Here is a 27,872-nt window from a genome sequence, read left to right on the forward strand (position 1 = left end):
GATATGTGTGTATGTGAGTATATGTGTGAGTGTGTGTGAGTGTATGTGTGAGTATGTGAGTGTATGTGTGTGAGTGTGTATGTGAGTGTGTGTGAGTATATGAGTGTATTGTGAGTGTGTGTGAGTGTATGTGTGAGTGTGTGTGTGAGTATATGTGAGTGTATTGTGAGTGTGTGTGAGTGTATTGTGTGTATGAGTGTGTCGGTGTGGGTGTGAGTGTGTGTATGAGTGTGTGAGTGTATGTGTATGTTTAAGTGTGGTCCAATGACACATGATGTTGGGTTGACATGGTTTTTGTTTTTTCAGCTGGTCAGAGCTGCCATTAAAGGGGACAGCCTTCAGGGGAGGAGAGCGGAAGCTTCCCCCTTCCTATTAGGGCAACACCCACTTGTCAGGGATGGATGTTGGGAATTCTGGCTCAGTTAAGACAGGATGAGATGCCCGCAGGTCCCTGTCATCTCTGAGATGCCACCATTCTACTTTCTTTGGGTAGGAGGGAATCCCCACCCTACTGAAAGCCCAGAAGCCTGAAGCATTTCCAAGTCCATTGACACACATGCACACACCCACACAAATCCATATACACATATAAAATATGTACATGGGTATGTGCATGCACATGTGTGTGGACATCTAGGCTTTGCTACTCTAAGAGAGCTGGGGTCTGGGGCAGCTAGGTGGCACAGTGAATAGAGCACAGGCCCTGGCGTCAGGAGGACCTGAGTTCAAATCCGGCTTCAAACACTTAACACTTACTAACTGTGTGACCTTGGGCAAGTCACTTAACCCCAATTGCCCTGCCCTCCCCCCTCCAAAAAGCAAAAAAAAAAAGACAGAGAGAGGGAAAGAGCTGGGGTTCCTTCAGGTTGGGCTGGATGGGGTGCTCCTCCCCTCTCTCCTTCTCTTCCTCCCCCAGCACCAATGCCACCCTCTCAGCTTCATGAGATAAGCTTCTCCATACTTAGCTAGGCTTAGATGATTCTTGGGGGAAGGGACAAGCATTTATGAAATGCCTACTGTATGCCAAATACTTTACAAATATTGTCCTTGGGCAACAGACACACCACCCATGGCCTTGGCCCGAGGTGCCAAGCCACAATGCTCTATGATCCTCTGTTACCCAGAGGTCAGGCTGAATGGGAAAGCCCCGAGGTCACTGAGTGTCACAGCTGGAAGGGGCCAGCTCCCTTGTTTTACAGATGAGGAAACTGAGGCCCAGAGGGGAGTGGCTGTCTGCCTCCCAGTCCAGGGCTCTCCCTGCTCTGCCACACTGAGAGCTGGGTGCAGATGCTGCTGGAGAGCCAGTATGTGAAGGGGGACTGCTGCTGACTTGTCACTTTAGGTTTGGGCACGGTGACTATGTGTGCATGTGAATGAGTGAGTGAACCAGCATCAGGGTGTGAGCATGAAGGTCAGTGCTGGTGGCTAGTAGGTCTGTGCAAATGACCGAGGGGGAGGGGGAGTAAATGCGGGTGAGAGTGAGTGTGTAAGAGATAAACACAGAGACGGGCCCTCTTCCACAAACAGGCAAAATGATTTAGGGAATTCTTTTTAAAAACCAGCATTTTTATTGGGTGCAAAAGTGAGCAAGTTAAGAAGCCGGTCTCCCTGGTTTTTTAACTCAATGAAGGGGAACTGGGGATTTGGGCCTCTGCTTCATGTCTGTGTTCTTGGGTTACCCGTCAATACAAGGAGGGCCGGGGGTGGGCAGGCAGTTAAATTCACATTCTTGGTTGCTAAGCCCGGAATCCCAGAAGCTTTGCTCTGCACACAGACAGTCCCATCTGCAGACAGGCTGATCCCCTTCTGCCTCTGGGCCCCACCAGGTGCCCCAGGATCAGTTTCATGAGGTAGGATATGGAGGAAGTACAGGAAATTCCACTGGGTCAGGCCCTCCTGTCCTCAATCTGTCAGCCTCCCCTCCCCATGGGAAGTGCCAGAAGAGGGAGAAAAGTGGCAGCCACTGAGAGAGGAAGCACGGTGACCTGGCACCATGGAACCGAGGCTGGAACAGGAGAAAGAGGCCTGGGTTTAAATTCTGACTCTGAAATTGACTAGCTGTGTGACTTTGGACAAGTCACTTCCTCCTCAGAGCTGATTGCACCCCTGGCCCCCTTGCAGCAGCCCCTACTTCCCATGGATGTCATGAGGGAAGGTATGAGAATTATTCAAGATCATCCCAGGAGGCCCAGAGCAAAGGAAGGAAAGGGATGTGTCCAAGGCCCAGGCCAATAATATAGGAATTAGAACCCAAGTCCTCTGGGGCTCTTCGCCCCTCTGATACTAAGCAGGGACAAGCCAGGGGTCTGGCTGGGGGGAGCAGTGATAAGGCAACAAGCATTCAGCATACTCATATTAAGGATGGCATGTTCTGTTTGTGCTTTCCCAGAGGGAGAAAGGAAGAGGACAGCAGGGCCCTAATCCCCAATAAAACCCCTGCTCAGGACTAGCCTCTTGGAGGCTTGGCTCTCCTCCAACAGACAGCCAACATCCCCCCCAACCCGCCATCTTGGAAGTGAAAGAACATCCATCAGGAAATCAGCATTTCAGTTCTGTCACTGACTCATTGGGGACCTTGGGCAAGTTGCTGGACCCTCCTGCCTCAGTTTCTTCCTCTATAAAATGAGGGGGCTGGATTGGATGGCCTCTGGGGCCTGAGGCATGAAAAGTGGGAGTGGTTGGTCCAGGGTCACACAGTGGGGCAGGGGAGAGAGTTAACTCTCTTAACTTTTCATATTGATTCTCTCCTGTTTCATATTTTCCCCAATGGAAAAAATAACTATCATACTTCACCTCCTTCCTTCTCTCCCTCGCCTGACCCACCAGGCTAAGAAATGGTTGTCAGTCAGTCAGTCAACAAACATTACAAAGCATCACTATGTGCCAGATGCCATGCCATGCTGCACACTCCCATAAAATGGAGGTGGATCCAGCCCAGAACCCCTCCCCTGGTGCCATCATGCTGTACACAAGGTGTTCACTGATCCAATCAACCCACTGCACCCACCATCACTGCCACGACCCTGCTCCACTCTGACCTCTGACCTCAAGTTTGGCTTCTGGCCGAAGGTGAGCCCGTAGATCTTGGTGAGGAAGTTGGCGGCAAAGTCAGCACTGACCAGGGCACTCGGCAGGAATCTCGGAGCCAGAGTTAGCTGGAAAGGGAGCCGGATTGGAGTGGGGTGTGGGGAGAAGATCAGACAGAGACAGAGATAAGTGACGATGGATGGGTAGACGGTGGTGTCCAAGGGACACACACACAAGTTGATGTGCAGACAAATAGAAAGTCAAACAAACAGGCAGATTAAGTGGACATGTAGATGAAAGGACAGACAAGACAGATGAGAAGACAGATGGATCCAAAGCAGACAGGCCAGCAGCAGCACCAAGCCTCCCCCAACCATGCTGGCAGCAGGACACTGGCTGGACTACATCCCACTCGGCATCAGGGAAGGACACAGATGCCAGCTGGCTCTGAAATGCCTCCCAGGACCAGACAGGGAGAAACTGATTCCCAAGCCTGCCCCTTTGAAAGTTCTTGGCTCTCTCTCTGAGGAATAGAATGACTTGGCCTTCATTTCTCAATGGAATAACTTCATGACCTTTGACCCTGCCCCTGAGTTCTGTAACGGACTCTAGGGGATAGAGATCCTCCCCCAAACTATCCCCACACATCCAGGTTCATTGCCCCCACTGCCCCCAACCCCTGTCTCCTTCTTGAAACCTCCCTGGAGACTCCAGCCTTCATTGGCCCCACGGCCCTCCAGTATTCACCTGAACCATGTGACTTTACATGGTTTCCTTTAAGGTTCTTTTGCTTCCAGAATTCCCAATCAATTAATCAATAAGCGTCTACTTAGTGCCTATTCTGTGCCAGGGCTGGGGATACAATGAAAGTCAAAAGATAATCCCTGCCCTCAAGGAGTTCATAGTCTAATGGGATGTGTGTGTATATACATACATATATATGTATATACATAAACACATACACACATATGAGTGTGTGATTCAGTGGCCTCAGGGACAAGTATGACCAGAAGAGAAAGAAAAACTACGGTTCATCAAGAGGAAGGGAGGTTACACCTGTGTCCCTGGAATCCCAAAAGGCCAAAGGCCCTCAGGTACAGGGCGGGGCTAGAAATCTGCAGAGATGGTTCCCCTCAAATATGGAAGGAGCACAGAACAGTCTTTCAGAGTTGTCCTTCGAATTTTACAGAGGAAGAAACTGAGGCCACTCTCCATGAAGAGCCACTCAAGATGTCACTCTTTGGGGTAGAACTCCCCAGGTAGTTGGGCCATTGCTTCCTTTTTCTAACCCCTCTACTAAAAAATGACAGAGGGAAGGCTCCCCCATCATGCCGCTGGTGAGGGTCCTTCACAGGATTCCCTCCAAAACAGACTCTCGGATTTGAAGGGAGCTCAGAGGCAAGCTCTTCCAATCTTAACCTTGAAGTTAAAACTATTTTTTCCAGACAGCTGGAAGGCTGAGCTCCGGGCAGCCCCTATAACCCCTTACAGCTGATGAAGTGCTAGACTCTAACTGGGACTTGTTGACAGCCAAGTCAAGGGCTCTTTCCTCTCTCTGCTCAGGGAGGAGCTCTCCACCACACAGTAGGTGGGCCCCCTCTCCAAGCCTGGTGGCCTGGAAGGAAATTGGGCACTCTGAGAATCTGCACGAACCAGGCAGCTTCTCCCCTGACTTCCCCCACCCAGATCACACCCCCAGCCTACCTTATTGTTAGCCAGGTACAGGTAATTCAGGTTTGTCAACTGCTTGAAAGCTTCCTCTGGGAGCCCTCCAAATGAATGAATGAATAAAGGTGGTCAGTACCTTGGACAGAGGCGAATGCTCAGGACCAGAGAGCTAAGCACAACGCCCCCTAGGGTCTTAGCCTAGCATTCAGGGTCCTCCACTATCTGGTCCCACTCAAGCTTTCCAATGTTGTTATCTCCTGCTATTTCTGGTCTCACCAGCTCTTAGAGTTAGAAGGATCAGAGTCAGAGGCAGCCTGGTGAGACTTCTGGTCTGAAGGTCACAAGATCTGGGTTCAAATCACTGTCAAATCACCTCTGAACCATGGCACCTCCACTCTACCTATCATCCCCACCTGAAACTTGGATTCCAGCCCCGGGAACCACTCTAGCCTCTGAGAAGTAAATTTTCTCCATTACCTTGCCCTCGTCCAAGCTTCCAGCTCACTATCAGGCCATCTCCACACCATGATTCCTGCTCTCTGGCCACCATCCCCACCCACCCACCTTCTCCAGTCCCCTTATGTATTTGTTTCCCCATTAGAATCTGAGCTCCCTGTGAACAGTTCCAGCCATTCTGGAAAGCAACTTGGAACTCCCCTTGTCCACCAATCCCAGTACTAGGCCCATCTCCCCAAAGAAGGAGGAAAAGGACCCATATGTACAAACATATCTATAGAAGCTCCTTTTTGGAGGGGCAAAGACCTGGACACTGAAGGGATGCCCATCAACTGGAGAATGATGATTTCAGAGAAACCTGAGAAGATTGTATGAACTGATACAGAGTGAGATGAGCAGAACCTGGAGGACAAATTGTGCTGTAACAACCGCATTGTAATAAATTAACGACTTTGAGAGGCTCATGAGCCCTGATGGGCACAATGACCAACAGCAATGACCAGGGGGTGATATAAGACGCAGACAATGCTGCTGACTTTACTCCTACTCCATCCCTGGATGTGGGCAATGGGGGATCTGTTTTGCTCAACTAGAAATACTTGTTTCAAAGGTTTTGTTTATCTTTTTTTTCCTAGTGAAAAGAAAGGGATAGGAGAGAGATAAATTCTTGTTAATTCAAAGTATTAAGAATGTAAGCTCCTTGAGGGCAGAGACTGCCTCACTTCTTAGATTTCTATCACTAGCATTTAGCCCAGTGCTGTGCACACCATAAGAACTTAATAAATGCTCTAGCTAGCTAGCCTGGTTCCTCTGCTAAGTCACTGGCTATAACCTTGGATCAGCTCCAGCTCCCCCAAGTCCCCCCAAGGTTACTGAGGGAAAGCCCTACACACAGGACAAGTCCAGGACCCAAAGTCCCCAGCCCCCCTGAGAGAAGCCCACCTAGCCTTTCTTCCTTGGCTGTCTCCACTATCCACAACATATGAGGCCAGTCTGATCAACAGTACCCCAGCTCTGCTCCCTCCATCTGACTGACTCCCCCTAAATGTCCTGATTCCCCATCTTCCTTAGCCCCAGAGCACAGAAGGCTCCCAGAGAGCCCTCCAGTCTAGTACACAGCCCCCGACCCCATCACCCTCCTTTTCTCCCCAAGCCCTGTTGAGTTTCTTTCTGACATCTTGTATATAACAACTCACATTCCTAAAGTTCTTGAAGCATTTCCGGAATCCTTTGTCTACAATGTCCCTCTGAGGTAAGGTACTGCAAATATTAGTCTACCCATTTTACAGATGAGAAGAGAGGCTCGTGGGGTGAAAGAATCTGCTCAGAGTCACTCACGATAATGAAGCGAGGAGGATTCAAACTCAGATCTGTTGAACCCAATTCCAGCATTCATTCTACTCAACTACCCTGCCAGAGTAATGCACAGACTCAGGGTCTCTGTGGTGATTAATTTAAGTCTCTTATCAAATACTGGGGGGGCAGCCACAGGTTCCTACAAAGAGCACTGTGCTGGGACTTCAGAGACACGACTCGGAATCCCAGCTTGGCCACTGACTTGCTGAGTGTCCCAGAGCAGGCCAGGCATCAGGGCTCTCGGGCCTCAGCTTGCTTCTCTGTTCAGTGAAGAAGCTCCCTGTCCTGTCTTCCTCCCAGGGATGCTGTGGTCATTCTCTGGGGCAGCCCCCCTGCTCCCCTGCTCTCCAGGCAGCATTCCTGGGAGTGACATTCCTGCTTCAGGCTAAAAAGACAAGAACCCAGCTGGGGTTTAGGCATTAAGGATTGTCTGACCTAAAGAGAAGTGATTTGTCCAACATCATGGGGCAGGGTGGTCAATATCAGAGCCACTACTCCCCTGATCCCGGACCCTCTAAACTGCCCCAGCCAGTCTCTGTGAACCCCGAACTTAAAGGAATCCCCCCTTTGGTGGCCTTCTCAGCTCTTTAAATAGCCTCTGGGGAGAGCAAGGAAAGTGATGGGTGAGTACTAATTCACTGTGTGACCTTAAGCAAGTCACTTCCCCAACCTGGGTCTCAATTTTCTTATCTGTCAAATGGGGACAAGGAGACCTGCCCTGGATCCCTTGGAGTTTATTTTGTTCCTTTTCCTTCCCCTCTCCTTGGAGGGTAGTTATGAGGTCTGAGTGAAATAATGAAGAAATGCTTTGTGGAGAAAGAATGATTGGAGAGATGGGAGGGAGGGGGATGGATCACTGCCTTCCAGAGTATCCTGGTCTTAGGCGGAGTCCAAGGTATCACCTGAAGGGGGCAGAAACACATTCAATAGTAATAAAGATAGAAGGTTCCACCAGGGCTCAGAAAAAATCTACTTCACAGCTACTAGGGACCTGGCCAGACTGTGACTTGAAGAAGATCTGGGGTGCTGAGTGAGCTACCAGCTCACTATGAATCTAGAGAGGATGTGGCAGAGAAAACTCATTCAGTTTAGGGCTACATTGAGAAAGGCCCAATGTCCAAAATAGGAAGGCGATGGTTCCACCATCCTGTGCTCTGATCAAACTTCATCTGGAGTCCTGGGCTCAGTTGTGGGCATCCCATTTGAGGAAAGCTGTTGATAAATTAGGAAATGTCCAGAGAAGGGCAGCCCTGATGATGGGCGAAAAGACCCAAGAATCTGTCATAGTGGCCTGACATATTCAGCCGAGGGAAAGGAGGTATGGGGTGGGGGGAGAGAAGAAGGGGCAGAGTGAGAGCTAAGAGCGGGATGGCCTGCCCTGGGAGGTAGTAAGCTCCCTGTCACAAGAGAGATTCCAGCCCAGCTTAGATGAAAACTGGGAACTCCCAGGTGCCTCTCATTCTGACACTCTGGGACTCCACCTATTCCTTTCTCCTTCTCTGGCCCTACCCTTCTCAGGGCTGAAGGGAGAAGACACACATTAGGAATCTCCAAAGATTCCATAGTCACACCTGCTAAGTGCCTACCTCCCCACCATCCTCTCAGCCCTGGAGGACCAGCCCTGCCTTGCTCTGGGCTGGTGTAGACACTCCCAAACACCCAGGGCTAGCCACAGGCAGGGGCCTCCCCCTCAACCAAGGCTCACACCCTGATACCTTCAATGCCCCCCATCCCACACTTCCTCTAGGTCTCCCTCATCCTCTCCCTTCCCAGGACCTCCTCACCTCTGGACGTCAGTCGGTTATTCTGAAGGTTGAGGGTCTCTAGCCTGTGGAGTCGTGAAAGCTCATCAGGGTAGATTTTCTCCAATTGGTTATTCTGTGGGAGGGGAGATGGGCAGTGTTAGACTATAACAGGATGAAGATCTCCAAGACTTTTCCCTCTATGGGCCTCAGTTTCTCTCCTCCGTAAAATGGGAGAGCTAGACGAGGCCAGAGTTTCCCCACACCAACGCAGTGACAGAACTTCAGGGCTTGAAATACACTGACAGAAACCATCAGTAGAACTGAGGTGCCCAGGGGCAAGAAGCCAGGAGAGAACCAGATGATATTATTATCAGGGCATCCCAGAGAGTGCCCTGGACACAGAGACCAAAAAACAGGAGGAGCTCAGGAAACAGATCAGCAGCCTGGCTCGGAGAGAGGCAACATGCAGTGATGGCAGGGACCCAGTTATCCAGACTCTCCCCTCCCCTCCCCTCCTCTCCTCTCCTCTCCTCTCCTCTCCTCTCCTCTCCTATCCTCTCCTTTCCCCTCCTCTCTTCTCCTATCCTCTCCTTTCCCCTCCTCTCCTCTCCTCTCCTCACCTCTCCTCTCCCCCTTCCCTTCCTCCCCTCCCCTTCCTTCCCTCCTCTTCTCTCTCCTCCTCTCCTTCACTGCCCCTCCCCCCTCTCTCTCCCTCTCCCTATCCCTCTCTCTTCTTTTCCTTTCTTCCCTTTGTTTCTTTTTCTGTCTCCCCCTCCTCTCTTTCTTCTTTTTGTCTCTCTGTCTCCCCCTCTTCACCCCTAAAAAAGCACAGCAGCTCAGAACTTCAAGATCTACATTAATGATCATTTTGTCCTTCGAAGGCGGCAGAAGAAATTTCCTTGTGGTTCTGATTCTGGCTAACAGGTGGGCACTGGTTGCTTTGTGGCAATGATGGGAACCCTAGTGGGGGGGGCAGATTGGAGACGCCCCTCCTAGCACTCATGATGGAGAATGAGAAAACTAGGCATAATCTGACACGCCCCCAAGAGCTGTCCCACTCTGGGGGTGGAGTCTGGAGGAAGGAAAGGCAGGGTGCCATGGACCACAGTTATCCAAGAACGAGATCCAAAGGCACAAAGGATGACGATTCAGAAGAGAAAGGAAAATCAGGGGTTGTCTAAGGAGACCGACGTGGATGCCCAGGGAACTTAGCAACTGATTCTGTTTGAAAAGACACGTACAGAAGAGGGAACCAAGGGCAGATAACTGAGGACCGATAAGGCACCGAGCATTTAGGAAGCACTTACTGTGTCCCGGCCTGTATTAGGAGCTGAGGATACCAAGACCATGAAACAGCCCCTACCCTGCCCTCAGGGAGCTTGCACTCTGCTCCAGTATATACACAATGACCAGCCACAGTTCTAGACGCCTAACGAGGAACATGCTAACCTCCCTCCCGATGGTTTCCAAGTAAAGACACTTGGGGGGAGGGGGGCCCCCCCGAACAGCATGGCCAATATGGGGATTTGTTCTGCTTAACTAAACAGCTCGGTCCTGATGAGTGTGAATAATGAATCACCTAACGTGGTCGCATTATTTGAATGCGCCTGGCATATTTCCACTGGACTAGAACAATGACCAAATTTACCTGATTATAACTTTGAATAGTGTGAATTTGCATGCACGCAACCACTTCATGGGACTCAAAGTCTGCACTAATCGGAACCTCATTGTACATGTTTGTAACGGGGGTTATGTTTGTCTTGTCTTCTCAATGGATTGGGGGAGGGGGGTTGAGAGGAGAAAGGAGAGGGGGAGAATGTGAGCCTGAAAATAAAATTTTTATTTTTAAAAACAGAAGGCTTGGCAACTGATTGGGATGCGTGGGTGGAGGTGAATCCACAAGCATCTTTATTACTGTCAGAACAGTCGGGCGCAAAAAAAAAAAATAAAAATAAATTAAACTGAAATGAATATTTTTAGGGGCGGCTAGGTGGTGCAGTGAATAGAGCACCAGCCCTGGAGTCAGGAGGACCTGAGTTCAAATCCAGCCTCAGACACTTAACACAAAAACTAGCTGTGTGACCTTGGGCAAGTCACTTAACCCCAATTGCCCTCCAAAAAGCAAAAAACAAACAAAAAAAAAGCAGCCAAGCATGGTAAAGCTCAGAAGGAGTGTAAGATGTCAAGGAAAGCTAGATGCAACTAAAAACACGGGTTTGAAGTGATTCTGAAAGAAAGAAGGGACTTCCAACACTTGGGATATATGACGACTGACCACAGAGAGACGGTAGTGCTGCTCAACTCCTAAGCTGTTATTTTTTCCTCTCTCAGAGAGAAGGTCCTCTACATAGGAAATGACTGAACTGGAATGATCAATCAGGAGCTGATGCCCCGGTAAGTTAGGAGAGGGTAGGGAGCAAGGAGTGGCCCCGATGAATTCAAGTCATGTGGCCCAGATGCACAACATCACTGGGGCCTGAAAGAACTGGCAGATGGGCCAGCTTTCCCCTTCCTCATAATTGGGACATCTGCCCCTCTAGTCTATCAAATCAAACTGTAGGCCAGCGGGCTTGACTTAAATTCCTGAGAAATGCTGGAATCAATTATTAAAGTGATGATAAGAGACCATCTTGAAAAGGAAGCAGGGGTGACCAAGGGCAAGCCTACCTTCATGAAGAACAGGCCATGCCAGACTAACCTCACTTCCTTTTTGGACAGGACTAGCAGAGGAGGGGAATGTTGTGGCTTTGGTTTACCTAGATTTGAGCAAAGCATTTGACAAAGCAGCCCACATTCTTCTTGTGTAAAAGATGTAGGTATGTGGCCTAGGTGATATTATGGTTAGATGGATTCAGACCAGGGCTCTGTGATGCTATAATGTTGGTATGGCTGTGTGCTTGGCCCTGGGCTGCTTCAGGTCTTTTTTGTTTTGTTTTGTTTTTTACCAATGACAGAGATAAAAAGCTTATCAAATTCTAAAACAGGCTAGAGCATTGGGTTGAATTTTTCAGATGAAATTCAGCAGGGATAAATATAGTTTTCCACTTGGATTCAAAGGACCAACTTCACAAGTGCAAGATAGGGGAAGCAGAGTTAGGCAGCAGTTTGTCTGAAAAAGATAATGGGCTTTACTAAACTACAAGCTTGTCCTGAGTCAGTCATGTGATGGGGCAGTCAGAAAAGCTGATAAGCTCTAATAAGCTCTGAGGCAGCAGCATTAAGGGGGGCCATGCTTCCAGGAAGAGGCAGGGATGGTCCCTCTGCATTCCTCCCTGGCCAGAGTGCATCTGGAGGATGGCATTGAGTTTGGGGTGCCGAGCTTTGGGTACCCAGTATAAGCTGGAGAATGTCCAGAGGAAGGTGACCAGAATGAGGAAGGGTCTTAAGTCCTTAACATATGAGAATCAGGTCCTTGAGGACCTGGGCCTTATGAACCTGGAGAAGATTCCTGGGGCAGGTGATGCCCAGGTCTAATTTTCTCAAGGGCTGCTGTATAGAGAGGGGTAAGATCTATTCTGTTAAGCCCCAAAGGGCAAACTGAGAGCAAAGGGAGACATTGCAAAATTAGAGAAACTTAGATTTATCAGGAAAAACCTCCTAAGAATTTGGTGTCCCCCTGGCCCCTCCCCTGACCGTCGAGCAGAGGTCATGTGACCACTTGTCAAGTCCATGATGGGGAGGTTGGGAAATCTTTCAGAGAAAGAGATGCCTTTCAACTCCTGTGGACCATGAATCCTCTACCCTACTTCTCCCACATAAGGGAGAGAGGTTAAGGAAATGTCAAAATAGATGAATAGAAATTAGAACTAACAAGAAATTATATAAGAATTTAAAATTATAAATTATAATTTAAACACCCCAAAATGTTACACTTAATAAGTATTTTCAATAGGAATCATTTAGCATTTATTAAACACCTACTATGTGCCAAGCACTGGAATAGAAATATTATATTTAATATTTTAGAAGAGAAAATAGCACTGGGATTGGCATATTTTTAAAAATTTATTTTAGATTTAAATACTAAAATTTAAATACACAATAAGAAAAAAAGAAACATATCAAACTTAAATACTGAGACAAATACAAAAGAAGAAAAGAAAAAAAGCATTGCCTCATGCACAGAACATAAAAGAGGACTCAAAATATACAACTAAAATTTCCATTTCAAGAAAGCCTATAAAGTAAATACTGCACGTTGTGCCGAGAGCTGCCCATCTTTTATTTCGCTTCCTTGTAAGTTTTCTTTTGTTCTCTGCTGAGCACTTTTTACTTTATTCCTTTTTTCCCTTCCTCCCTGCCCCCAAAGGGTGGGATATATTTATAAACAGATACATATTATGAGAGAGATATTCATAGAGATATATACATACACATACATACATACATATATACTTCTATACATACATCTATACATAGACATAGACACACAAATATATATATATATATATACCCTTAAATACATACACTTGCACATACATATACTTAGGTATCTATAGTCACACTCACTAGATAGACATATACACTCATATGCATTATGTAGGACCATACTATACTTATTTGTCCTCAGGATCAGCATTTTCTAACAGAATTCTGATTCATGTGTAATTTGGGAAATTCCTAGGAACCTTTCAAGCTCCAAGACTCTGCGTCCTGACATTTTACGTCCATGGAATTACAGGACTTAAAGCCAGTCCTTGGAGAGCACCTCGTCCACCTGCATCATTTTACAAATGGGGAAAATGAAGCCCAAAGGGGAACCAGCTAGCGTCTCTGCGGCACTTTAAGACTAATGGCCTTCTCTCCGAGCTCATCTTTCTTGACCTCTCCGCAGCCTCCTGACATTGCTGCTCACTCTCTCCTCCATACCTTCTCCTCTCTGTTTTCGTGACACTGCTCAATCTTGGTTTTCCTTCTCTCTGTCTGGCTGCTCCTTCTCTGCTGCTTCTTCTAAACCATGCCCACTAACCACAAGTGTCCCCCAAGTCTCTGTCCTGAGTGCTTTTTTTCTTCTCTCTCCACATTCTCTCATCTGGTGATTTCATCAGCTTCCATGGGTTCAATGATCATCTCTAAATAGGGAATTAATTCCCAGATCTATATTTATCCAGCCCTAACCTCTCTCCTAAGCACCAGTCTCACATCACCTCTAACTGAATATCCCATAGGCACCTCAAATTTACCATGTCCAAAATTGAACTCATTAACTTTCCTCTCAAATCCTCCCAATTCTCTCTCCAACTTCATTATTGGTGAGGGCACCAACACCCCCCCAAGTCATCCGGGCTTGCCACCTGGAGCTCATGGTAAAGCAAGCTCTTTATGGATGGGAGGTGTTTATCTAGACCATTGGCTGATGTTTTTAACCTTAGGGATAGATTTCAAAGGGTCAGTTAACTTGGAAGATAAAAAAATGCATCTTTACTTCAAAACAATGGGCTTCCTTTGTAACTTTAGGTATGTTATGCCTTTAAAATCGTGGTTCTGAGGAAGCTTTCCCAGACTGCCAGAGGTCCCATGGCACCAGAAAGGGTAGAGCTTTTGCCTTGGGGATTATCCAGACCAGTCCCCTCATCTTACACGAGAGACTGAGATCCAAGGAGGTTAAGAAGCTCTAGTTCTTTGCATGTTGTCTCCTGGTTAGAGTGTGAGCTCCTTGAGGGCAGAGACTGTCTCTGTATGGCCAGCATTTAGCTTGGCACATAGTAGGTGCCTAATAAATGTTTCTTGACTTGATCCAGGTTATACAGGTGGAAAATGGTAAGGGTGGGTTTTGAACCCACATTTGCTGCCCCCAAATGCAACACTCTCCCTTCATTCCCCATTTGGTCTCTGATAAGGCAGTGATGGAATGGACAGAGGATCAGTCTTGGAGCCAGTAAGAAATGGCTTCAAGCCCTATCTCAGAGCTCTTAGCTGTGGGTCCCTCGGCAAACCACCCCATTTCTTTCCAGGCCAAGCTCTGAGTGTAAATTATAGGTAAACTGATGACTAGCAGCTGTGGAGGGGCTTTCCACACTGGAAATTTCCTACACTGATAAACTCTCAGATTTGGATTAAATCCAAAAGAACAGAATAAATGATATCTGTAAGGGGCGTCAGCATTTACAAAGCTTGCTATGGGTCCAGATCTCTCCTGGAGACATGGAGAGGCTGTTATGTGACCGAGGTGTCTGGCTCTTACCTGCAAGGACAGGTGATTGGTGTACTCAGGGAGGTCCCCAGGGAACTCCCGGAGGTCAATGCCTCCGCAGTCGACCACACCCTCTTGTGTGCACACACATTCTCGGGGGCAGTCAAGGCTCCCCTGTCCCGGCTCTGGCCTCAGAAAAAGGATGGGATCCTCCAGAAATTCGTTGTCTTCATCCGTCTGACCATGAGTGCTGTGGGGCCCCCAGGCCCATGCCCAGAGCACCAGCAGGAACGTCCTGCTTGGGACCATTGCCTCTGAAAAGGAAGGAAAGGCAGAATGATGAGGACGGTTAAGGGAGAGGGACGAGGACTGGAGAAGATTCTCTCCACTGGCCCCTGGCCCCTCAGAGCTGGGGGAGCCCAGAAGCCACTCAGTCCAACACCCCCCCCCCCCCCCCCCGTATCAATATGTTCAGGATGGGCTCCTCCTGCCTTCGCTGAGGGAGAGGCCATCACCACCTGAAACAGCCCCTGCCCTTCTTAGGTGACACTCGGTCTAAGCGAAACCACCATAGACCTGCCTCTTGACAACTTTCCCCCAAGTCTTTTCCTCTGGAGCCACAGTACTGGATATGCAGTCAGAAGGATCTGAGTTCAAATCCTACCTCTGACACTTGTGACCCCAAGGTCATCTCTCAGCCTCAGTTTCCTGTCTGAAAAGGGGCATAAATGCCCCTGGCAGTGGTGTCTGAGTCTGCCTCCATCAGGTTCTCTGTGGAGCTGAATGGAGTTTTGCATGAGTGGGGGGAGGCTTGGTGAGGAGGCGAAGGGTAGGTCTGGCTGTATGAGGCTCTTTCTGCTTATGTCTGGCTCCCTAGGTATCATCCAGAGGTGTCAGTGTGAACACACAGTTAATACAGATGGATGGAAGGTGTGGAGATGAAGTTGGTGAAGCCAGTGGCTAGTGAGAAAAGGTAAGGGCAGGATGGGCAGCTTCCAGGTGCAAAGGGACCAGAACAGAAGCCTGGAGCGGTGAGCTGGGGGAACTAGAGTATCTCCCAACTCCCTCCCCCCTTGCTTCCAGGAGAAGCCTCCACCTTGCCCTTGCCTCACCTGGGGAGAAGGGGTGTGACTGCACTGGCAGGCACTGGCTGGGAGCCCCGAGGCGGGGCAGGAGCCACACTGGATCCACAGAAAGCTTTGGGGTTGGCCGTTGGGCCACATGTTCTCCCTAAGAGGATGCAGCTCTTTTTTTCTCCTTATAACAAAAATATTTGGGGAGGTCAAAGTTTCCCACGGAGGCCATGATCTCCTTTTCCGTACAATCCAGAACTCAGACAACCACAGGTCTGTGGCTGGCCCTCACTCCTCCCTCTGAGCTACAAGCAGCAGGCAGAATAATCCCTCCTGGCATACAGAAAACTAGGGGCAAGTACCCTGGGGCCCAGTCAGTCGCTGAGCATCTGTTAAACACCTACTGTGTACCAGGCAACCACTGGGGATACAAGACAAAACAGTCCCTGTCCGTCTGGGGGGGAGACAATACTTAAATGAGCAGAGATATATAAGATATCTGTGGAGAAGAGAAGAGATCGTTTCAGAGGGGAAGGACTGAGGGGAGGGGCACCTAGGAAAGGCCCCCAGCTGCAGGGGGATCTTAGCTGGGTCTTGAAGGAAGACAGGAAGGCAAGGCAGCAGAGTGCTTCAGGCCCCGAGGACAGGCTGTTAAAGACAGAATGTCCAGGGAAGCAAGAAGGCAATGGTTTCGACTTTCCTTGAAGAGCAGAGAATGTACAATGAGGTCACAGAGGTGACTGAAGCCAAGGTGCGATGGGCTTCCCAATGTCAAGCAGAGAAGTTAGGTCTACACCCAAGGGAGATGGGAGGCTACTGGAACTCCCCGAGCAGGACAGGTAACGGTCAGACATGGGCTTTGGGAATACCAAGATGGCGGATGTGTGGGCACAGACTGGAGACCTGAGGAAGGGACCACTTCAGATAGGTGAGGCGCGGTGGCACACGGCAAACCAGATGACCACTGGCACCTTGCAGTCCTCCAATGCTCTGATTCTGGGAAAGTCTCAGCCCCCTACATACATACACACATAGCACCCCACATTTTTATTGCCAGGTCTATGCTCTTTTTTGGAGGGGGGAAGTCAGGGCAATTGAGGTTAAGTGACTTGCCCAAGGTCACATGGCTAGTAAGTGTTAAGTGTCTGAGGCTGGATTTGAACTCAGGTCCTCCTGACTCCAGGGCCTATGCTCTATTCACTGTGCCACCCAGCCACCCCTCTCACATTTCATTTTGATCTCTGCTTATCTGATGTTGTCTGGTCCCGTCTGGGTAAAGGCTAAGGGCGGAGTCAGGATCTTACTACTTAATCTGTCCGGTGGTTTTCATTAGCTATGAAGCTGACCATTTTTAGAAATAAAAAAAATAATCTCATCTTCTCAGATTTTGATTCTCATTCCCTGGAGTCTGAGAACATTGTTTTCTGGAGCCTCCAGAATGATGTAAACCCCCCTTTCCACAGCACTAGAAGGCTTGCAAAGGACTTTTCCCGTAGCGTGTGGAAGACAGGCAGCCCCTGGGTAGGTGGTCTAACTACTGTCCCCATTTTACAGATGAGGAATCTTCGGCCCAAAGGTAGAGGGGATTCAGATTCGAAGCACCTGTTACTTGTTCCTTTTCTTTTCATTCTATATATACTTGTAGGTATGTGTTGTCTTCTCCATTAGAATGCAAGGTCATTGAGAGTAGGGTTTACTGAACTTTTTTTTATTTTGTGGCACATAGTAGGTATTTAATAAATGCACGTTGACTGGTTGTTAATCCAAGTTTTCATGGAAACTGGATCATAATAGTTACACTTTAGCTAACATCTAGCTTGAGCCCCTCATTCTACAGGGAGATTTACAGGGACTCCCCCACCCCCAGGAGGGAAAGTAGCTTACCCAAAGTCATCCAGCTAGCAAGTCCAGAACTAGAATTCAGGTCAAGAGCCTCTGATGCCAAGACCAGCACTCTCACCACTCTTACTCAGACCATGCTGGGGGTCTAGCTTTCTTCCTAGACAGGAATTTCCCCTCTACAGCATCCAAGATAAGGGGGTTCTTCAGTCTCTGCTAAGATTTCCAGTAATGGTAGCCTCATCACCTCCCAGGGCAGCCCCTTCCAGCCCTGGGTTCCCATAATAATAGTCAATAAACCTTTATGAAACACTCACTAGGTGCTGTCACATTGTGATAGTAATTCGAAGTTGTCCCAGTCATGTCCAACTATTCATGACCCCATTTGGGGTCTTCTTGGCAAAGATACTAGGGTGCCACTTCCTTCTCCAGCTCAGTTTACAGATGAGAAAACTGAAGCAAAGAGGGTTAAGTGACTTGCCCAGGGTCTTACAGTGAGTAAGTGTCTGAGGCCAGATTCGAACTCAGGAAGATGAGTCTTGACTCCAGGCAGGGTACTCTGAGCATCCTGGTGCCCCCTAGCTGCCCTAGTAATAACAACAGCTGACATTTATACATCATCACTTTAAAGTTGGCAGGACCGTCACAAGTTCTATTTCATTTGGTCCTCGGGAGTCTTTGAATGAGGTGCTATTACTATTCCAATTTACAGATAAGGAAACTGAGGCTGAGAGTATAAGTCAACTAGCATTTATTAAAGGCTTACTATGTGCCAAGAATTGTCCTGCAGACTGGGAAAACAAAGAAAGGCAACAAAACAGTCCTTCCCCCAGGAGCTCACATTTGACGGAGAAGCCAACACATTAACCATGGTGCACATACAAGCTATGGCCAGACCCGTGTGGCTCCTGGCTCCAATAATCCACCCACAGAGCCCCCCGAGGCCCAAATGACTCCTCCTGAAGGAGATGACCTCCCTGCTGGGTTGGCAGACAGTCTGGTAGCAGCTCTGCACCAAAAGGCCCAGGGAAGGCGCTGTAAGTGATACAGCCCCTTCCCTGGCATGAGTGGGGGGACCCGCCTCCACATACCCGCCCTGCACTGCTCCTGGTTCCACCTCTCAGCCAAGGGCAATCTGGAATTTCACCTCAATAAGCTCTTTGAAGACAGCATTCATTGCCCCAGCAGGAGCCAGGAATAACTGAGAGCAACTTAATGGAGCTCCCCCCGCCAAGGGCAGAAAGGCAGGCCCAGTGGTGGGGCTGTGCAGATGACTCTCCACATCCCAGAATCATAAGACATCAGCACTGCAAGGAGTCTCCACAGCCCTCTGACCACACACGCAACAGGACGGCATCCGGTCTGGCCTTAAAAACCCCTAGTAAGGATGAACCCATTCCTCATGCCTGGACAGCCGTTTTACCCATACCCAGCCCCACTTGGTAGCAGGTTTCTCCTGACATTCCCTCTCCCCCTACTTCTGGCTCTGCCCTTGGGGATCAAACAGAATAAACCCCATCATTCTTCTTCAGAACAGCCCTGCAAATCCTCTGGTGTCTGCCTGTGGTACTTTACTCCACCGTTAGGCGTCTGGCCTGCCTGCAGATTCCACCTCTGACACATTCTTGACTCTGGGATCCTGGAACTGGGACCTTTCACTTCCCAGTGCTCGAGGCAGAGAAGGCACCACCTCCAGGGCTTCTCAAAATGTAGCCCAGGGACCCCTGGGGGTCCCTTTCAGGTCTGGGAAGTCAAAACTATTTCCATAATGATGCTTACATCTTAATTGCTAATATACTGGATAGCAGCAGACTTAACACACATAAATAAAAGATCTTTGGGGTATTCAGTTTTTAAGAATGGAAAGGGATCATGAGACCAAAAAGTTGGGGAACCCGTAGCTCCATACCAATGAAATCACTGGTCTTCCCATCCTTGTCCCTGTGAGAAAGATGCTGGACATACAAAGACACATGTTCACTGGTCCCTGTGGTACCCAACACATCCACACACAAAGCAGCATCCAGAGGAAGAGGGCACACTAGACAATGGGGTGGGGCAGTGTCAGGGCAGATCAGGAAGGTCCATGAGCCCGAGGAAGGGGACACCTGAGTTGTTCCTGGAAGGAAGCCGCACATTTGAGACATGAGCAAAGACCCATTGGCTTGAGACAAAATGCAGCATAGGTGTAAGAGCTCATGGGGCGGCTGAGCTGAAGACAGAGAGGTCTCGGTCCTGAGCATCCTTGACAACCTCCTTCAGATGGGGGCCCTGGCACAGAGGAGGATACTCCCACCGGGCTGGGCGGTGCAGGGTAGAGGATGGAGAGGCCGTGGCTCCTCTCCTTGCTCTTCCCAAGCAGCCTGAGATCTCCCAGGCTTTTGTGCTGCCAAACCACACTGTTGACTCAGGCCGAGTTCACAGGCCGCCCTCCAGGCTGGCCTCCTCCAGCATGTATCTGTGAGGCCGAGTTTTGAACGCAAGTGTCAGAGAGTTTACATTTCTTTCCATTAAATTCCATCCTTGTCATAGCCTGTGAAAATCTTTCTGCATTCTGTCACCAAGCGTGGTGACTCCCCCTCCTAGCTCTGCGTCATCTGCAAAACTGATGGGCCTGCCGTGTGTGTCTGCATCAATCTAAGGCGTTGATAAAAATGTTTACCAGCTCAGGGCCAAGCCCATATGCCTGCAGCTCTGCCCCAACAATGGCCTCCTTGGCTCACATGGACCTTCCTCCAGTCTGTCTGGATACACCCAGCTGGCTGTCTGTCTGTCTGCCTGCTCGCCTCTCGTCACTCTATCCTATCCACAAAAATAGAACGATTCCCATCACAGGTCACAGATGTGGAACTGAAAGGGACCTCAAAGGCTGGTTAGTCCAAATCTGTCATTTTACATATAAGGAAACTGAGGCCCAGGGAGGGAAAGGAATTTGCCCAAAGTCACCCAGATAAGAAGCCTCTAGAGTGAGATTTGAACCCAGGCCCTATGACCCCAGGGCCACTGTACCACACTGCCTCCTCAATGCCATCCGTGTATAAAACCAAGGAGTAAATAGGTATCATGCCCCCGGGCTGCTACTATACAGCAAACTATTTTGTAAAACACTTTGCTAACATTAAGAAAAAAAACTCCTGGGGCAGCTAGATGGCACAGTGAATAGAGCACCAGCCCTGGACTCAGGAGGACTTGAGTTCAAAAATGACCTCAGACACTTAACACTTACTAGCTGTGTGACTTAACCCCAACTGCCCTGTCTTTCCCCCCCCTCCAAAAAGAAAGGAAGGAAGGAAGGAAGGAAGGAAGGAAGGAAGGAAGGAAGGGAGGAAGGAAGGAAGGAAGGAAGGAAGGAAGGAAGGAAGGAAGGAAGGAAGGAAGGAAGGAAGGAAGGAAGGAAGGAAGGAAGGAAGGAAGGAAGGAAGGAAGAAAAAGGAAACTCCTTCTACAACATTTCTCCCATCCTGGTCAAAAGAAGAGAGAGTGAGGAATGTCCATATGTCCATCTTGGTCTTTTCTGGGTGAATCCCATCCCACTTCCCTACATCAGTGGTGCTCAGGGGCTGGGAGGGGGGAAGCAAAGCCACCCTGAGAGGCAGAAACTAAACTTCAGGTATTATTGACTTCATTTTACAAATGGGAAAATGGAGGTTCAGAAAGTGCCAACCATTTACAGGCAAAGAAGAAGAAGCTTTTCTAGGGCTCCCCAAAGCCCCGAGTCCCTCAACTCTTTCCTGAGGCCAATGTCCCCACTCAGCTTTGGGGTCTTCCTCTGATCAAGTCAGTTCAATAAACATGTACCACCCTCAACGAACTTCCAATCTAATTGGGGAGGAGGGCTCCATGAGTTCTTCATTCCAGGCCTAGACTGTTATTAACCCAGAGTATGAACAGCAGCCCCTGCTCCCTGGGAGCCCCCTATTGCAAAGGACAGGATTCACCTGGGCTGAGAGGGCCTGAGACAAGAACAGGCCTGAGGTTCTGGCTCCAGCCTGGGGTTCTAGATCCAGTATGGGTTTCTGGATCCAGCCTGCAATTTGGGCTCTGCCCACCAATGACCACGAAGGCTCCTAGGAGGTCATCTCTCCTGTGGGGGTTTCATTTTCTCCATCTATAGGATGAGGAGTTAGGACTCACTGACCTCTAAGCTCCTGGCCAGCTCTGACATTCCGGGGCCTCTGGGAATTTCCTCAGGGGCTTCTCTTCCTGCTCAGACCATCTGATTCCAGTATTGCCCAGTGTCTTCACAGGTTCAGTCTCTCTGATCCCCAGTTTTTACACTAAGCTTCCTGGGTGGCCCGCCCACCTCCAACTAAAGAAACAGTAACAGATGATGTAAAGAATAGGGAATAACGCGGACCATGTGGCGTCTGTGAATAATAGGCCTGTATGGGATGTGAACCACAGGTTCTGGGGTCATGGGATATGAGAGGGTGAGAAGGGCAGGAACCTCAGAATAGAAAGTGTCATTGGAGCTAGGGTGGGGAGCTTAGAACAGGGGATGGCAGAGCTGGGAGGGGCCTTAGAACAAAGAGTATCAGGGCTGGGAGGGGGGCTTAGAACAGGGGATATCAGGGCTGGGAGGGGGGCTTAGAACAGGGGATGTCAGGGCTGGGAAGGGCCTTAGAACAAAGAGTATCAGGGCTGGGAGGGAGCTTAGAACTAGGAATGTCAGGGCTGGAAGGGCCTTAGAACAGGGGATGTCAGAGCTGGAAGGGGTCTTAGAACAGGAGATGTCAGAGCTGGAAGGGGCCTTAGAACAAGGGATGTCAGAGCTGGAAGGGGCCTTTGAACAAGGGAATGTCAGGGATGGGGGGGAGTAGGGGCAAGGGTGGATATTTCCTCAAGGGAAGTTGCCACAATAACCATCCCACACAGTGCCCTTGCACATACAAGGTCCTTGGGGAAAGTAGACTCCAATTTAGAAATCAGATGTGGCCAGAAAGTGTCTGTTCAAGGCCTCTGGTTCTCCCTGAGTGCTCAGGAAGGTCATCACCAGAGACAGCAGCTCTCAGCAGGGTTCCAAAGGCAGAATCTCACGAGTCCGAACACTGTTGGATTTTCCCCAGGACGCTGAGTCGGACCTCAGTGTCTCAGCTGCCGAGGTGCACGGGAACTCCCCTTCAGAGGCTCAGAAACCTCGTCACCCCTCCCCCAGGGTACTCCTCTCTCAAAAGCCCATTCACCACAGACCTCAGCCAGGGCTCCTGGAGTCCTGGCTGGTCCACAAACTTCCTGGTCCTCCAGAGACCAGAGGGGGCCAATGACCAACATTTCTTGGGTGCTGTCACTTAGCTTCATTCCTTTCAGACTGACTGCTTGCACCTCACTTAAAGCCTTGGTTCATTCCATCTGGCTGTCAGAGCCTTCTGTGATTAAGAAAGGAAGGGTAAACCACCAGCTTTACAGAAGTGAATACAGACTAGAAAACAATTACACATAATTCAGAGGGAGTCAGGAACAGAGGGAATCAGGGAAGGCTTCCTGAAGCCGATCATCCTTGTAGATGGTAGTTCTTGAAGAAAACAGGGATTCTATGAGGCAGAGGGAAGAAGGCAGCTCGGGCACACTTGGCCCAAAGGCCCCTGGGAGCTGAAGCCTCACGTGTCAGGAACAGAGCAGGCCAGTTGGGCTGGACAGCAGCAAGCTGGAGGAGTCATGTCAGGGAGGCTGCGAAGAGGTCAGGGCCAGGTTCTGAAAGGCTTGAAAAGCTAAACTGAGGAATTCCTACTTGACCCCAGCCGTGACAGGGAGCCACTGGAGGTGACTGAGTCAGGGAGTGAAAACCACTGGCAAGGGTCAAGAATGGACCATACAGAGGGACGTGAGGTCATCTGTCCTGTCCTGCCTCCTGCTCTGGACACAGGACTGCAATATGGCCGCTGCTTCTGGAAGGCAATGCTAATCACCTGCCTGGGGATCAGCTCACCACCCCAGTCACCCTCTTCCTCAGCCATCCTGCTCCTCCTCTGAGCACTGTCCTGCAGACCTCCATTCATTCATTCGTCTCTTGGTGGATGTTAATTGCCGGGATCTGATCCAACACTCAGGATTTTGAGGAGCCTGCTTCTAGCCACACAGATGATTATGTGACTGTGGAAAGCCTTCTACTTAACTTGGGAACAGAAGAGGCAGCACAGCTTCAGAGCCCGAAGGGGCCTCAGAGCTCACCTGATCCTGTCCAACTCCCGCCCTGCCTGCACAAATAAGAAGCTGAGACACTGAGAGGCTGAAGGCCCTCCCCAAGATCACAAGCAGGCTCCAAACCAAACACCTGGCCCCAAGCACAGCGCCCTTTCCAGGCTCTTTCCTGTGTTGCCTCCTTCCTTTCTGCTAATTAGCTGAGAGATCTTGGAGAAGTCACAACCCTCTGGTGTCAGGCTTATCTCCTATTTAAAAAGGGGTCCATAAAATTCACCGGCTTTGAACCTTAAGGGACCATCCAAGGTCAATGTCTCCATCGACCAGTCGCAGGAAGGCTGGAACTTGCCCAGATCACAAGGTCAGCAAGTGACAATGCCCTGAGGCCATGGGTCACACCATCTCCAGGCCATCTCTCCATGCCAATGGGCACTGATGCTCTCGTGACAGACCCTGTAGTCTACATCTGGGCTCTCAAAGATGCCCACACTCTGACACTTGGGAAACATTTAACAAAATAAACAAAAACCCAACAAAACAGAAATAACATTTCATGGTAACACTAAGCCAACAGGCCCTCAGGGATCCTTCTGTGTACATCATCAGTCCCATTTTGATTTGAGTTTGACCCACTGGTCTTCCCCTCCTGTTACAAGACTGACACTTCAGACTTCAAGAGTCTGAAAGGGCTAAGAAGACGGGACTTGGTCCAGAGCACAGAGATGTTCACAATAATAGTTAGCATTTTTCTTGAACTTCAAGGTTTGCAAAATTTTTTATGAATATTGCCTCATTTGATCCTCACAACAGCCCTAGGAGATGGGTGGTGTTATTATTATTAATCTCATTTTAGAGATGAGGAAACTGTGGCCAACAGCAGTTAAGTGACTTGCCCAGGGTCACCCAGCTAGGAAGTGCCTAAAACAGATTGGAACTCCCATCTTTCAGACACAGCCCTGAGCTCCATCAGCTTAGACCCCTTGCTGCCTAGAAGCAATAGAAGCTTCAGACAGGCAAATTCAGGCTGGATGGCAGGAAAAACTTCCGAACAATTACAGCTTCTCAAAAGTATAATGGGTGTGTAATTGGGGGAAAAAATATGATGAAGTGAGGGGGAGAAAAACGCAATGGGCTGGCTTGGGAGAGATCACGGCCCTTCCTCACCCCATAGCAAAGGCTAGAGCATTGTCTGCAGAAGGTCCCTGTGAGAATGTACAGGTTCTCTTAGGTGGTGCAGTGGGTAGAATGGTAGGGCTCTAGTCAGGAAGACACGAGTGAAAATCCTGCCTCGGGCATTTACCTACCTTGTGACCCTAGACACCTTCTGCCTGCCTTAGTAAGACGGGAATTATAGTAGCACCTAGCTAACATCCCGGTGGCTGTGAGGATCAAAGGAGATATTTGTGAAAGCACTTTGAAAACTGGAAGGTGGCTATGTATAAATGCTAGCTACAGTCCTAAGAGCTTTCTGGGCTCTTGGTCTCTGAAGGTCCTTGGGGCTTTGGGCATGAGAGTAAAGGGCAGGATTAACACTTGGAGAAGGCCTGGTGAGGGCCTCAGGGCACCTGAACCAAGCTAAAGTCACTGGAATTCTTTGGGACAAGCCTCAGCTTGAACTGGTTCTGGGAGGACGGGCCTGTCATGTCAAACGTTCACATGGGACACACACAGACATAGCAAGTGAGTATTTGGGAGGGCACATGCTATAATGCTGTGGGTGGCTGCCACCAATTCTTCCTCTCTTGGACTCAGTTTCCTCATTTGTAAAATTCAATTCAATTGCTGAAAGCCACAGACTCTACAGGAGTGCTGGACTTGATCTCTCCCCAATTCTGTGACTCTGGGCATGTAGACAAAAGGGAGGTTTTCACCAGTCATTTGCTATTGATGGAGATCAGACATCAGCCAGAAAATTAGCCTCCCCTTCAGAAAGGAGCAGATGCAGTCTGCCTCCCACGGGTCACCTCCCACAAACATTTTTAAGTGCCTACCAAGCAAGTGCCACCAGGCCTAGTCAGGCTGACTCATCTTCCTGAGTTTAAATCCGACTCAGATGCTTACTAGTTGTGTGACCCTGGGCAAGTCACTGAACCCTGTTTGCCTCAGTTTCCTCATCTGTAAAATGAGCTGGTGAAGGAAATGACAACTCCAGGATCTCTGTCATGAAAACCCCAAATAGAGCCACAAAGAGTCAGACACGACTGAACAATAACACAAGCAAGAATCAGGCCTGCACTAGGCTCTAGGCCGACAAAGACAAAAAAGAGCTTCCATCCCATCAGGGAATCTGTACACATATCAACATATGCAAAATGTATGCAAGGGGATGCAAAGTAAAGGAGGCAGGTGGGAGGAGCAGGAAAGAACTCATCATCTCCACTCTCCAAGGAGACAAGCAGACGGGGAAGGAAGTCACCAAGAAGCTGCTTTTGCCAGAGCAGAAGGAAGAGCTTGTTCGTTAGGAGGCTTTCCAAAAGGAGTGAGCTCCCCATCCCCACAGGTATTCAAGGGGAGGCTGGATGCACTTCTGGGGATGTTGCAGAGTGCATTTCTAATCTCCTTCCAGCTCTCAGATGCTAGGATTCACTGAGGCAGGGAGTGAGAGGAAGACAACAGTCAAGTGGGGTGGGAACCTGGGTGGGGGGAACAAAATGATGCACATGAAGACTTACAGGTCTTACAAGGACCCATTTTACAGATGAGGAAACAGGCAGTGCAGTGCAGCGGAAAGATCAATGGATCCTTGGAAAATCAGGTCTAAATCCCAGCTCTTCCCCTTAGTAGCTGAGGGACTGCGGGCAAGTTGGTTCTCTCTTGTACCTCAGTTTCCCCTGAAGTTCCTTCCAGATCTAGACCTAGTATCTTGTGACCCTCTGATTTGCACTCGAGCACACACGAGCACGCGTGCGCACACGCACACACACACCACATACACAACACCACATACACACACCACACCACATACACACACCACATACACACACCACACCACATCACACACATACCACAAACACACACATACACCACACACACCACATACACACACCACACCACACCACATCACACACATACCACATACACACACCCCATACACGCCACACACCACACACACCACACACGCATACACACCACACACACACACCACACACGCATACACATCACACACACTATACCACATACACACACCACACCACACACACCACATGCACACACACACCACATACACACACCACACCACACACACACACCACACACACACACACACACACACACACACCACTAGAAAGAGCGAGTGTTCCAAGGCTAGCCGCCAGACTTTTCAGCTCCAAGACCGGAGCTCTTTCCCCCCGATTTCATCTCTGACACCCTCGGACCAGACTGCGGACCGAGTTTACGGTCCAATCCAATCAGCCTCATTAACCCCTGCCCCTCCTCTCTATGCCTCTCCGCCAACATCAGTCTGCTCAGGGGCAGCCGAGAGCCCGGCCGGCTTGGGGCGGCAGGCTAGAGCAGCCCTTCGGTGAAGTGCTGCGCCCTAGAATGTCAGTGCGCGCCCGGTCCAGGGTCAGGCTTCGAGGAGAAGGCTGGAGAAGGAGCGAAGCGAGCCTCAACTCCCGCGGCTCCGAGCCCCCGGCCCCCGCCAAGGTGTCTGTCTGGCCCGCTAGGTCCCTCGCCCAAGCCCCACGCACAGCTCTCCGCCCCATCCTCCCTCCAAGCCGATCCTTTCCAGATGTGCGCCAAGGGGGGAGGGGGGCGCGGGGAGCCGGCGGACAGAGGGGGACCAGCCTCCCTCCAGGCGGAGGAGCCGGCCTCTCAGCCCCTTTGCCGCAGGGAAGCCGAGACCGGGATTTTCCAAAGCCCTGTCTGAGGCTGGGGGGGGGGGGGGGGGGGGGGGAGAGGAACCCAAGTCAGAGCAGGGGACCCCAGCCCTATCCGGGACGGGACAGGGCAGGGCAGGGGCGGAGTGGGGCTGGCTGATCGTGGACTGCTGTGGAAATGCACCCCACTCCCACTCCCCTGCCCAGCCCAGCCCAGCCCGAGCCTTCAACGTGGGAGAGGAAGCAGCCCGGCTTTCCCCCTTCTCCCCGCTTCTCCCCCTTCTCCTAGCCGCCGCTGGCGGGGCCGGAGGGGAATCTCCCGCCGCCGCCCCCTCCCGATCCCCGATCCCCCCTTCAGGATCGCCGGCTCGTACCTACCTGCGGCGTCGGCCCGCTGGCTACGACTCTCCCGGGGCTCTGCGCTGGGCTCCTTGGACACTGGCTCGTTCCATTCAACTCAAGGCTCCCGCTTCGTCAACACAAGTTTTGTTGTCGGGTTCTCCTCGCCCCCCCCTCCCCCCCAGCCGCCTAGGCATGCATCTGCTGGACCGCTTCCTCCTCTGGACACAGGCGCAGGTTCCTTAAAGCCAGTGTGGAGAGATTGGGTTTTCCTCCC

At 50.0% G+C, this 27,872-nt stretch overlaps 1 protein-coding gene across 1 annotated transcript in view; it reads right to left on the minus strand.

Moving 5' to 3' along the window:
• LOC138164968 (podocan-like) overlaps positions 1-27,866 on the minus strand; it is a 44,989-nt gene extending 17,123 nt beyond the window's left edge. The window contains exons 1-5 of the mRNA XM_069092976.1: positions 27,635-27,866; positions 14,440-14,702; positions 8,292-8,385; positions 4,732-4,796; positions 3,004-3,155 (exon numbers count right to left, since the gene is read on the minus strand). Coding sequence (XP_068949077.1) covers positions 3,004-3,155; positions 4,732-4,796; positions 8,292-8,385; positions 14,440-14,697 — 569 coding nt within the window. The 5' untranslated portion in view covers positions 14,698-14,702; positions 27,635-27,866. The remainder of the gene's footprint in view (positions 1-3,003; positions 3,156-4,731; positions 4,797-8,291; positions 8,386-14,439; positions 14,703-27,634) is intronic.
• Positions 27,867-27,872: the final 6 nt, after the last annotated feature.

Source organism: Petaurus breviceps, unplaced genomic scaffold (assembly GCF_028583685.1).
Source record: "Petaurus breviceps papuanus isolate PSGF00001 unplaced genomic scaffold, PetGlider_PUasm1.0 207, whole genome shotgun sequence".
Classification (NCBI taxonomy): Eukaryota; Metazoa; Chordata; class Mammalia; order Diprotodontia; family Petauridae; genus Petaurus; species Petaurus breviceps.